General features: G+C 37.0%; 1 protein-coding gene across 6 annotated transcripts in view; it reads right to left on the bottom strand.

Moving 5' to 3' along the window:
- The window catches only part of ERBB4 (erb-b2 receptor tyrosine kinase 4), a 1,013,384-nt gene that overhangs the window by 650,250 nt on the left and 349,091 nt on the right, over window positions 1-14,043 (bottom strand). For all 6 annotated transcript variants that reach the window (XM_084778333.1, XM_084778334.1, XM_084778335.1 and 3 more), the window contains one exon: window positions 8,191-8,342. In XM_084778333.1, the coding sequence (XP_084634459.1) occupies window positions 8,191-8,342 (152 nt within the window). The remainder of the gene's footprint in view (window positions 1-8,190; window positions 8,343-14,043) is intronic.

Here is a 14,043-nt window from a genome sequence, read left to right as displayed (position 1 = left end):
CTACATCAATTAACAATGAAGACCATCCCCCATAGTCATGCCCACAGGCAAATCTGATCTACTGCACTTTCCTCTCTGAAGTCTCTGGGCTCAGTCAAGTTTACAGTGAACTCCACCCAGGATGGGCTTACTGAATAACCTCAGTTGTCAAGTTGTGGTACTTTGGATTAACTAAATACACATATTTTGGATGATCATATTTCCTTAAAGGATTGAATGATGAGGGATGGCTCTCTCACACAACAGACAACAGTTTCCTGTGGAAATCCAGATATAAAGAGGTGTGAGAACAGACAGTGCTGCTTTTGTGTGCCTCTTCTTCCTCTTGGCCTGTGAATGTGTCTATCCAGCTGGTACTATCCTTGCTGTCCCACTTTACTGGTTCCAGAATCCAATTCTTCCATCTTCCAACATTGATTGTGGATCAGTCTTTCTTGAGGACTCCTCTTGGCACTCATCACCAGGTTTGAACTGCTATGGTATGGAGCCTCATGGCGGACTAAGTAGTTCCTGGGTCTTCAGCCTCCCCATCATTGACACCACCATTAGACTCCCAAACATGTATCATGCACTCAGTCTAATGAATCCCTTTGTAATATATAGTCACTCTATATATTGGTTCTATTGGTTCTGTTACTTGAGAGAGCCCTGACTTAGAAAGGAGAATCTGACATCCAAGGAAAATCTGAGATGGATTTCTGAAGGTCATGATATGTAAATAAATATAGCCATAAACTTCATCACCTCTCCATTTATTGTCTTTATACCCAGTCCATGTTATGCGTCCCAAAGTTTTCCTTCAAGTACCATTGTTACAGGATACTTGATCCCACTGCGATCCCTGAGATTTATATTTTATTAGTAGTAATTGTACCTTTAAAAGTATCTGCTCATAAAAATATTCAATAAGACCGTGGAGATGTCTCAGTGAGAAGGAGCCTTTGCTCCCCAAGCCCAAGGACCTGCATTCAATTCCCAGCACCAATGTAAAAGGCTCAGCATGGAGCAAGTGCTTGTAACCCCAGAGCCACATGGATTCAGAAAGCATGGTTTGCCTGGCAGCCATCCTAAGCATAGGAGCAAGTTTTCAGCTCAAGTTTGAAGGTAATAAGGAAGATAATTATGGCAGTCTCCTGATGTCCTGGTATGGCCTCTAAACATCTATCTGTACCCCCCATACACTAACATTTAGACATGCACTGCATATACACAAACAGAGAATAACTAAATTAATTTTATAGACATATTTAGAGAGTTAATGATTTATGATACTCTAATTCTTACTTATATACAATGGCTGGTAATTTACAATTACTTATATAAACGTAAATGCTTATTTGTTTGCATTCATATAGTTCTGTATGAGTAAATAATAGAGTTGTAATACTTCATCTTTTTTCTAATTACCATTTTCTCTTCCAATATTGTTTAATATATTTATTTCTTGTTAAACATTCATTCTAAACATGGGACTTATTTTATCTATCATTAGTTTGTGTGTGTATACTTCATGAATGGCTGGACATGTGTGTAAGAACAGACATACATGTAGAGACCAAATGAAGCGATCAGGTGCCCTGATAAATGAATTTCTGTGTGACCTCCTTAAAGTGTGCATGGTTTTTTGCTTATATGTATACAATTTAACCTCCCATATTTGGAACTCTACATTTTTCATTTATGCTGGCTTGCTTATTTATCTCAGAGATGCTCCTGTCTCTACCCACCCCATGAGGGTTAGACAGTTTTTTCATATGTTCTATGAATCTGAACTCAGGTCCTTAGAGTTACTAATAATGTTGTGACAGAAAAATCTTAATATAGTTTATTAAATATTTAATTAAAGTGGATTAGAAAATGATTTAAGATTGTTAAGTAATAGCGCAATAAAATGTATTTTTTTCTTGTAAAAGTTGTGAATAATGTCAGGATTTTGAGTCAACTTATACTTTCAGATTTCATGTTACTTAACCTCTGTGAAAAAGAAAAATATATTTTCATAACCCAACTGTAAATTGCATAACCTTTTCAAATGTAATACAAGTTTCATGATTAGATTTAGTAGAAAATCAAATTGCAATTTAAAAGCCAGCTTTAAATACATACATAAAATTGCATGTGCATTATGCTCAATGATCTTAGAAAAAGCATGCAGAAACTCTCAGAGCTATGAAAATTTCATTTAACCCAGAGTGCTTTGACCCAACTGCCAAGTTATAAATTTATTCTCTCTGCTTGTTCTTTGACATTCTCATCTCACTCAGCTAAGACATCACCACCGAAAAACAGGAAATATGCTCCATTACACCACAAAGACAATTTGTTCATGTACTGCCAACAAAGTGAACTTAAAGAAAACAGCGGACACTATCTGATTCTAATTCTTGTTTGTGCTCCTTGAATGCATACCTGATTCTAACTCAATGATTGATAGTTCTGAATAGTTGGATGTTGATCTGTATGTCACTCTCTTGTAGTGTGTCTCCATTAACAACAAGGAAGAAAAATGTAGAACATCGTGCTCAATGAAAAATAATTTAATATCAATATTAGATATGATAGTTTTATTTACCTACTTAACAAAGTTAAATGCATATCTTTTTTGTTTGATAACCTTTTGAGGAAAACAAATATAGGCTTTTTCACATACTTTCTTATTTCACAACCCAAACAAAAATTATACACAGCACAAACACACACACACACATACAGAGAGAGAGAGAGAGAGAGAGAGAGAGAGAGAGAGAGAGAGAGAGAGAGAGAGAGAAGAGAGACAGACAGACAGACAGACATACACAAAGACACACACTAATCACAAGAAAAGGTTGTATAATCTTTTTAAATAAGCATAAGAACGAAATGCATGAGGGCCACTTTCTGGTGCTGTCTATACTCCACTTAACGATAGTTTCTTTTCAGTTTATAGTGGTTTTTTTTTTAATAAGACTACTTTTCTCATCCTATTTCAACCAGTCTCTCCCACACAAATCATTCTGTTTGCTATATAATAAGCAATAAAGTAAACACAAGTTAGCAGGGTTGGTCAATACTTAAACAAATTATTCAGTGCACCATTTTATCACCCAAAGAAATACTTTGTAAGTTATCTGTTTATGTGTAAAAATGAATTCTTTTTCAGTTCATTCTAACTCTTGCTATACAACACAGAACTTCACCTAAATACCTAGAAATAGAATTAGATTTGTGTGGGGCTGGAGAGATGGCTCAGTGGTTAAGAGCACCCATGCTCTTCCACAGGTCCTGAGTTCAATTCCCGGCAACAACATGGTGGCTCACAGCTATCTAGTATGTAACCTGATGCCCTCTTCTGGCCTGCAGATGTACAAGCAGACAACAGTGTATACATAATAATAAATAAATCTTTTTTTAAAATTAGATCTGTGTGAAGGATACGGGAAATGCAGACAATTGTAAAATCTACCCCCATAATGGCGGATGCAATTATAGTCATTTTCTTTGAGCTGCCAGAGGACAGTAAAGGGTAGGCACTAAATCTTGACATAAGGTACAATGAAAAGAATTCAGTAATTTGTTTTCTTAACTTATATTTGGATGGCTGCCGTCCTTACTCAGGACTGCTAAGAGATAGGTCAAAACAAATACTAGATGCAACTCAAAAATATTTCCAGACTTTATTCTAACAAAGTAACAGCAATCCAGTCAGCATGATTCTCTGAGGTACATCATCTCTATCTTTCTAAATAACAAGTCATTAAGCAGTAGAGGGAGACATATCAGAAGACAAAGGAGAACATGTGTGTGTATGTATATATATATATGTGTGTGTGTGTGTGTGTGTGTGTGTGTGTGTGTGTGTGTGTGTGATATATATATATTCCCTGTTAAATATTAATTCTGAACATGGGCTTTATTTTATCTCTAATACATGTATGGGTATGTAGTATTATTAGGAGATGATGGAAGGATGTGGATGGCTCGATGGGTAAGATCACTTTCTTTGAAAGCAATTGGACTTGAGTTCAAATCTCTAGAAGCCATGTATATATATATATATATATATATATATATATATATATATATATATATATTTCTGTCAAATATATGATTTTGCTTTTTAAAGGTTGCTAAACGCTTATAAAAGAATGCATCTAATTCTTGTACATATATACATATATATTCTCTAACATGTTTTATATATATGAAGTCAATTTTACAGATTTCTTCATGAGCATAATTGGAAGCATATTATAAAATTATACTTTCTTACTTTCTCAATGTCATTGTTATCAAACAGAATGTCTATAGCTAGATAATACACCTACAGATAGGTATGTAAATAAATAGGTGCTGTTACTTTAAATTATGTTTTATATCAGTATATTCATTTTCCTGAATAGTGATTAAGAATTAAAGTTTTGGGGCGGTAGCACACACGGGCCCAATGAATTAGCGACACTGTTACTATTCTAGGTCAATGTGCCAAGTATTAAGCTTACTCCTTCACAGTCCTAATGTAGACTATTTTTAAACCATGTGCATACAGCTAAATGAAGCCACAGATTACAGCAGAGGATGGAGTGTATTACAAGCTCAGCACAGACCTCAATGTTTTACAAATAGCTGACAATTAATAGCCATTTGCTAGCATGGATATATGAAAAAAAGGAAAATAAATTTAAGATATAAAAGCTGGTAGGTCAGGCACCTTTTTAGTAGAGTTAATCTACCGAACGCCTGCAGTAGGCAGGAAGACCAATGCGAGGAGAAGCGAGGAGAAGCTGGCCAGAATTCTAATGAGGGTAGAGGTCTAATGGTTCATTCCCATTACTAGCTACACTGTGGCTTGTTTTAGAGAGTTCACAAAGTGTAGGACAATAACACAAAAATCTGTGAGGTTTATGCCTTGCTGCTTTCTATTTTATGCCTTAACCTTGTGGGGTGATAAAGTACAGAGTAAGTATGTTTTAGAGCCTTTTTTTCCTAGCCAACTATGTGCTTGCTTAGCAGTCAAGTGTTAAAAACAGTCAACTAGATTATTTTTCCTTCCAAAGAAAGGCGAAAAAAAACGATGATGCATGGATAGTGGCCAAAGGAATATCTTTTCTATAACGAGAACTTCTTGAAAACAATGCACTGAAACCTACTTCATCAAAACTGGCCTAACAGAGAAAATGGAGTTTCTCCAAACTAACCTAGTGTTTCTTAAAAGACCAAAGAGAAGTTCAATCCCTCTGCTTCCTCCTCCTCTGTCCTCCCACACTTCCTCTTCCACCTCCTTCTCCTCACCCTTTACGTTTTTGTTTGTTTATTTGAGGGTTTGTGTTTGTGTGTGTGTGTGTCTGTGTGTGTGTCTGTGTGTGTGTGTGTGTGTGTGTGTGTGTGTGTGTGTGTGTGTGTGTGTGTGTTTTATATAGAGTCTCTTGATTACCAGGATAGCCTTGACTCTATGTACCCAAGAAAGACCCTGAATTCCTGATGTTCTTCTCCTCTGGCATCCACTCCTCATGTTCCCCTACATCCAGGTAGTACTATGAGCAAGCTGCACAGGATCAAACTCAGAACCGTGTGTGTGCGGACAAGCACTCCACCAACCAAGTTATGCCCATAACCCATTATCGATCCACTTCAAAGGCCTATTTGCATTTTCTTCCTGAGATCTCCAGATAGATACTAGAAAGTGTAATTCGGTTATACTGAAGGAAATAACTCTTATCTAGTTAAGGGAGAAAGGTATAAATTTTACAGTTATGGTCACCAGAGTATCCCACGGGCACAAATGAATGACATGGCTCAGCCCAACCAATCATCAGAAGCCAACTAGAATGTTGCTCACATTAATAACTTAGGGAAATATTCTCTTTCTCTGTTCTTTATGTCTGCTTCAGGGTGCTGGTTTAAATCTGCTGGTTGTATCTCTCTCTCTCTCTCTCTCTCTCTCTCTCTCTCTCTCTCTCTCTCTCTCTCTGACATTCAAGTCACATGACAAAGGTGGTTATGTTGTGTCAACTTACATGAGCCCATAGAGGCTCACAGAGAATGGAGTGCCAACCAGGGAGCCTGGACAGGACTGCCCTAGGCCTTCCTCACATATGTTATAGTTGTGCTGCTTGGTATTTATTTATTTATTTATTCATATGTTTTTGGTTTTTCAAAACAGGGTTTCTCTGCATGGCCTTGGCTGCCCTGGACTCGCTTTGTAGACCAGGCTGGCCTCGAACTCACAGTGATCCCTCTGCCTCCTGAGCGCTGGGATTAAAGGCGTGCGCCACCACACCAGGCTCAGCATGGTATTCTTGAGAGAGTCCTAACTGTTGGAGTAGGAGCTGTGTCTTACTCCGATGCCTGCCTTTGAGACCTTTTCTCTTACAGATGTCCTTTCTAGGAGGTGCCTAGTCTCACTGCAACTTGAAATGCCACGGCAGATTGCTCTCCATCAAGGCCAGCCACTTTTTGAAGAGAAACTGAGAAGTGTATGGGGGGTGGGGTAGAGACGGGGGAGGTAGGAGGAGAGACTGGGAAGAGTGGAGGGGGAATAACTGTGTTCATGATATTTTACTTTAATAGCTATGTTCTAGTATCAATGGGGAGAAGAGACTGATTCAAAACCTGAAGGCTCATGGTGACAATATCAGATACTCCTGGGTGAAATTTCTAACCGACCCATCCTGAGGTTTACCTCCACATAACTGGCATTGTGGGTATATTGGCAATGAAATAACAAGGCTGTGAAGAGACTCTTTTGTCTTGCCTAGAGAATATATTCTCCTAAAGAAAAGCTTTCAAAATTATGCACTGGGCATGGGGAGAGGCTCAGTCAGTAAAGCGTTTGCTGAGCAGGCATGACAACCCCAAGTTTGTTCCTGAGAACCCACATAAAATGCTGACTGTGGTCAGCACCAGGGACGCTGTCAAAGAACGGTTCATCACTGGGGCTTAGTGTGGCCAAACTGGTGAGTTCCCACTCAGTGGGAGAAAACATCAAGAGGGTCAGAAAATATTATGGAGAGGCAATTAAGGAAGATATCTGATGTCAACCTCTGACGGCTTCATGTTCATGTACATATGTGCGTATGTTCATCTGCACATACATGTATACCACACAAAAGTACCTCCATTGAGTTTTGTAGTGAACAAGCAACCTAGTACACTTTAGATACTTTTCTAAATACTCAGTTATAAATACTCAGTTATGAAATAAGTTGGGCATGACTTTCATATTCTAAAGGTTAAAATTTAAATAAGCCCTATCGTTAGTTAATCATTGTATTATAAGATCATAAGGGCTCAAGTTATAAATGTTTTCACATTACATCACTTAAAATTATATATGATATAAGCACGTATAGCAGTATATATGTACACAAATACACACTGGGTTTTCAATGAAATCTAGTGATTTGGCAAAGTCAAGTGAATCACCCTTTAACTGAAAAGCACAGTTGTCATTAGCGTGCACTCCTTACCTGTCACACTTTGGGGATCTAATGCTTGGTTTATTTCCACTGCCCCAGATTCCAGCTTTCTCCTTTACTTTCCCTTTGCTACCACGTCACTTATTTTCTCACCTCTGTGGACTAGGATGGTTTCTGTGCGTTACACTTGGGAAACAAGGTCAAAGAACTCAAACATTGAGTGCTACCAAGGTCATCTCTTTCTAGGATTCAAGTAATGTTTGCCATGTAATTTTAATAAATAATATAGGGATGCAAACATATACATGTGATTTGCTCTGAATCTACTTTAAATTGTGTATGACTTCAAAGGAAATTTCATCGACCTAAATTAGGAGACAAGACGGTATTGCTCTCCCATAGTCCTCTCTTCCAAGTGACAGGAATGAGGAAGATAATAGATGAATGACTAAAACCACCCATTCTTATCTGATTGGTCCTCTGACTCTCCTAGTCCTGGTCCTGTCAGAAAAAAAAGGCTGACTTGCAGTATGTCCTGTGCTAACCACTGATAGAATCTTTCTATCAATCTAATGGCGACAGCAGCTCCTCTAAGCTGGGACATTACATCACTTCAGCATTGCTCTTCCTATTATTTCTCCACCAGGTCCTCTCAATTGCTTATCTCCTGTCTACAGTCGCAGGCCTTGTCTGGTAGAAGGGGAGAGCTAACAGGTTTAATCAAGCAGGGCTCCCTTTGCACATCATGACATCATATCCGCTCACAAAGAAGAATTGAGAAAGACAAGATATGTACCCGCAGGAAGGAGAGGTCCCGGTTGTGCTCGATGCTGGTGATCTCCAGGTTGCCCATGACTACCTCACAGTTTTCATAGTATTTGCGCAAGGCTCGGTACTGCTGTTCCAGGTCAGAGAGAGAGCTTAGTTTATTCTCGGTTCCTGCGCACACTGAAAATAAAAAGATACACCTTAAATTATATAACGTGTAGGTGACATGAACAACAATACTCTCTTAGCCAAAATGCAATGCTCCATTAATTTACCTCAATTCATCACGTTATTTAAAACGTAATCAAGGCTTATAGATGACTAGCACTTAAGAGATAAATTATCTTAATTTTTTATTGTTTACTCACACATGTCAAGCAAAGAGAACAAAGACTGTGTCCCATGTAATCACTTAACTTTTTAATGAGATAAATGTGGAATCACTTTTGCTGTGCTTAAACAAAAGTATGTGAGCAAAAGGTCTAATTTCATATAAATATGCTTTTCTTTGGGATTTTTAGTTTACCCACTTTTCTGATAAAAAATTATCTCCATATAAATAAACCTGAAAGATGAGAGCAACAATATTTAAAAAATGATTATCTATCATACAATAAGCTGTTCTATTGTATTATGTATGTAATAAAAACATATGCATTCAGACCAACTTCAATAATACCATCTTTAAAATGTGCTGAACTTGACTTGAAATATTGTTTAAAATATACTACTATATATATATATATATAATAAAATGTTTACATTAACTGAGTCATCCATATGCATATTCATGACGGTGTATATATTAGCCTTTCATATAAGGTTGGTGGGGTCTTGTTTTTGCTCATATGTAGGACCATGAATGTACACATATACATATCTGTTTCTTTGTAAAATGGTATCTATTTTGTCTTTCATTCTTAGATTTTGATGTTGTTTGTTACAGTACACAAACACATCTACCTATAGAGAGTCTGTCTTTTAATGTTTGACTAATTTTCAGTAGGTTAAAGCACTGGAATATGCATCTTGCGATATTAGTGATTAACTTAAATACTGTTTTATTTATATGCTTTTAAAATAAGTTACATTGTATGCCTGAATAGAGTATAAAAACTTCAAAGATGCAGTGGACAGATATTCATAGAAAAATCACACACACAACTCATGCCCTATATATAGAACTGACAAATAACTGTGCGTGGTGTTGTGTTCACTGGGGTGGAATACCGAAGATGGGAGAAAATAATCTGGAGGAGTGTTTCCTAATATTTAACAATATCTAAGAGCTTGTTTTTTTTTCCTGTAAGAACATAAAAAATAACAAACATTTAATGTAAAAGATTTGAAGATTATTAAAGATCTAATCCACAGAACTATTCAGAGGTTGTGAAAACTGTGACTGGTGGGCAAAGCCTACAGAAGGATATCCAATCTAGGTCTTGACCTATCCCATGTTCCATCCATGTTGCACTGCCTAGCCACAGGCATACCAAACCATGGACTAGAACCTCAGAAACTTTTACCAGAGCAAATCTTTCTCTTTAAAAGCTGATTATCTCAGACATTTGTTAGAAATACGATCTTTGTAAATCTCCTAATGCAAAGTACTCTGTGCATTCAAGAGGAAGGCACCTGAGCTATGGAGATGGATCAATGAATAGGGTTTGTTGCACAAGCACAGGTCCTGAGTTCATGCCCTTAGGATACATGTAAAAACAACAACAACAAAAAAAAAACAACAAACAAATAACCAAGTGTCGTTATACACATTTATGTCCCCAGCACATAGAGTTGAGTAGGGCAGAGACAAATAGATCTCTCAGTATACTGGTCAGACCATCTAGACAAATTCAAAGAGAGATTCTGTCTTAGAATAATAAGTACTTAGTGCATGTCCACACACATGTGCATATATTATCAATGCACATGTTCACACATCCATATGAGAAAACAGTATACAAGTGCAGTTACATAGGAAGACAGCTTTGTGACCACAAAGGCAAAACTGGAGTGATGCACCTGAAGGTCAAGAAATGCCAAGGACTGACAGCCAGTGCTACTAACTAGAAACAGGAAAGGTAGAATGCTACTTGATTAAGTGAAAAGATTTCCTGAAGACTTAGTGCATTCTGACCTTGGACCTAAAATACGTGGCACGTCTAAGGACTCACATTTGTTACTCTAATTACAACACCTAAATACTGTGGCATCTTCCCAACTTTCTCCTCATGGAAACAAAACACAAAACATGAAAAACTCACTTCATTTGGACAGCTTTAATTCATATCTTAGAGTTACTTTTGCTAGGATGAAACACTCTGACCAAAAAGAAGTTGGAAAGGAAAGGGTTTATTTGGCTCATGCCTCTGCATCACAGTTCATCACTGAAGGAAGTCTGAAGAGGAATTCAAGCAGGGCAGGACCTGGAGGCAAAGGCTGATGCAGGGGCATGGAGGAGCGCTGCTTATGCGCTAGCTCATCATTGCTTGCTCAGCCTGCTTTCTCATAGAACTCAGGACCATAGCCCGGGATGGCAGCACCAACAGTGGCTCATTAACAAATGTCCTACAGGCCTGCCCTACAGCCAGCTCTTACAGAGTCATTTTCTCAACTGAAGCTCCATCTTTTCAGATAACTATAGCTTGTGTCAAGTTGACACAAAACTAATCAGCACAATTCACGTTAAATTCACTGTAGATTGTCATTAAAATAACCTGAAGAGTTTAAATATTTCAAATTTTATTAAAACTTCTCTTAATAGACATACACCACTCCATAGAACAGTATAATCTGTAAGATATGGAGAACAAGATACCAATTCATTGAAGATAATTATAAGACATGCGTCATAGTTTTGTATCGGTTAAGTATATAAGAGTGTGTTTCCATAAATGATCTTCAAGGCTGTAGAGATGGCTCAGCAGTTAAGAATGCACACTGTTCTTGCAGAGGACCCATGTTCAATTCCCAGAACTGACATACTGGTTCACAGCTAGCTGGAACTCCAGTTCTAGAGGAGGCCTATACCCTCTTATGATATCTGTGAGCACCTGCACACATATGGTACACATACATTAATTCTGGCGAAACACTCACACATGTAAAATAAAAAAAATAAAACTTGAACTATAAACTATCTTCAAATAATACCCATTAGCTGATCTTTAAAAAAGCCCCATGAAATATCTTAAACTGTTCCCTACCTTAAACTAAGTTTCAACTACTCCATGAAGATCACTTGGATTGTAAAATACTCTATTCAAATACAAAATTACCATAAGTGTATATTAATAGTTCTCAAAGAAATGATGATATTCCAATAAATGGACAGTCACATTCATCAAAATAACTTTTTCCAAACACTCCCATATTTGAAACTTTTCATATATGCTTTTCAATTAAGGAAATATTCTTATCACAGTAAGGTTTTATGTGCTATATTTAGCTTTGATCTGAACTGAGTAGAATCAATAGTATACCAAGCGTAGCTTTTATCTTGAAAGGCAGACGTGGTTTTTAAGGAGTTAGTTTGGATGGAAGTATAAAAATCATTTGTAGTTCTCGTCATGAAGCTCTGACTGAATGCCTCACAACGTTCATTTGTCAATCGATTTTACAATCAGGCAATGTATACAAGACAATGCTTAAGCCATCAAGTTTCATTGATTTCACAAAGCTGTTTATCAAAGCAGAATTGAAAAATCTTCTTCAGGCAGCTCAAACAAGTTTAACAACATCCAACCCCCTTTGCCAACACCGTTATAAAGTCTTTGAATGATAAACTCACAACAGCTTCAGCTTCAGAAATCCTAATTTACCTACACTCCCCGGAGTATCATTTCCAATGTAACTGCAGGTGTCAAAATCTATGCGAGGCCCTAATACAATTGCCAATTATTCTATTTCGTATTGATTCAATTAAGAGTGTGGCTGGATCTTCAGACACAGGGTTCTCTGGAATCACAGCTGGCACCCAATATAATCCCCACCCAGTGAGGAGATCAGAAACTAAAAGTTTGTAGTAATTTAAACCTTTAGCAAGCAAAATCTTTCATACAATTCCTGGGAGGGTGTACAAAATAATAAAATAAAACCCTGTCGATATCCATATTAAAACAGCTCAATCTGTAACTTTATGCCTGTTATGACAATGACCTCAGATCTATGTCAGTTTGCAAAGGAAGCAGACTAAAAGAGAAAACAAAAGAAGTCAAGTCAAAAAATTTAAATGCCATATCAAAATTCCTATCATAATAAAGAATTTAGATGTATAACTATTTAATACTATATATATGTATATATACACATATATATTTGTGCCATGCATATATTATATGCTCATAATTCAGAATATAAGACATGTGTATGCTTGAACATGGGTTCCTATAATGAAAAACATACATTTAAAATATAGTTTTTCAAAGACTAGGGGTGCAGCTTCACTTGTGGAGTGCTTGCTTAGGATTCCTGGTTTATCCCAGAAATTCAGAGAGCTGGGTCTCACAATACAATCCCAGTATTCCGGCTGTAGGAATAAAGGAATTCGAAGACTGAGGCCACCCTGACTAGATAAAAAGTAGGCAGCTAGCACAGGATAGGTGAGACTTTCTCTACAGTAAGTAGGGTTTGTTTATCATGTCTTTTAATACTAACATGTATTTCTCTTTCAGAAATATCAACATAAAATTATTTATGTTAATACTTATTGTTATAGATTTAAAATACATAGCTAATGAAGACTTTAAAAGACAAAAGATAAAGCAAAATTTAGGCAGCAGCAGAAATTCATGTGACTATTATTGAGTGTTATGATGATGACGATGACGATGATGATGATGATGATGATAGAGAAATGGCAAGCTTCATCAGCTCAGTTCAAAATACTTTTGAATCTCTTGAGTACAAAATATTTGTATTTTGTATTCAAATCAGTATCAAAATATTTTGAATACAACATACAAAGTCAGTATTTGAATCTGATCAAAACTTTTCACTCTAGCTACTGTGGTCATTTGATTCAAGTCACGTCTATCTCTTCTCTGCACCTAGACTGCAACCTAACTGATAACTTTAAGTTCCTTGTGATTTTTAAGTTTATTCTCCACGTCTTCCTACAGGGAACAATATACTCTTAAAAAAATACCGAACTATTTTTTATCATTTCTCTACTAAAACAAAATTCTTAGCTTCTGGTCATGCTTAATATATAATGAGAGCGTCTTAACATAGATTTAAAGGTCATCAGTATTGTCTTCATATAAACATCACCCTTTCAGAGCAGCTTTTGTTTTCCACCTTATTATTTCATATTGAAAGACTGTGAAAATTACGTGTGCGTGCACACACACACACACAGACACACAAAGTATTGTTTTTGTCTAATCTCTCAGCTATGAAAGATGTTATTTTTAAGGTTATTCTTGTGTGTGTGTGTGTGTGTGTGTGTGTGTGTGTGTGTGTGTGTCTTGTGGGTATATATGTGTATGCATTATATATGCAGGTGTCCTGGGAGGTCAGAAGGTGGTATCTCTGAAGCTGGAGTTACAGGCAGACCAGACATGGGGGCTGGAATCCTAACACTGGTTTTCATTATCAGGTGTTCTTTTGTTTGTTTTGTTTTGTTTTGTTTTGTTTTGTTTTGTTACTAGATAGGGTTTCTCTGTGTCAGACTGGCTGTACTGGACTCTGTGGACCAGGCAGGCCTTGAACTAACAGAGATCTGCCTGCCTCTCCCTCAGTAGTGCTGGGATTATAGGCGTGTGCCGCCACAACTGGCCATCAGGTGATCTTAATCACTGAGCTATTGCTCCAGTCTCTGGATGATGCTTCTTTAATAATCTACCTTAACTTAGTTTTCACAACACAAATATTGATCTTT

The sequence above is a fragment of the Acomys minous genome (genome assembly GCF_964271855.1).
Source record: "Acomys minous genome assembly, chromosome: 4".
Lineage (NCBI taxonomy): Eukaryota > Metazoa > Chordata > Mammalia > Rodentia > Muridae > Acomys > Acomys minous.
Note: the sequence above shows the minus strand (reverse complement) of the source record. Positions and strands in the feature narration are given on the sequence as shown.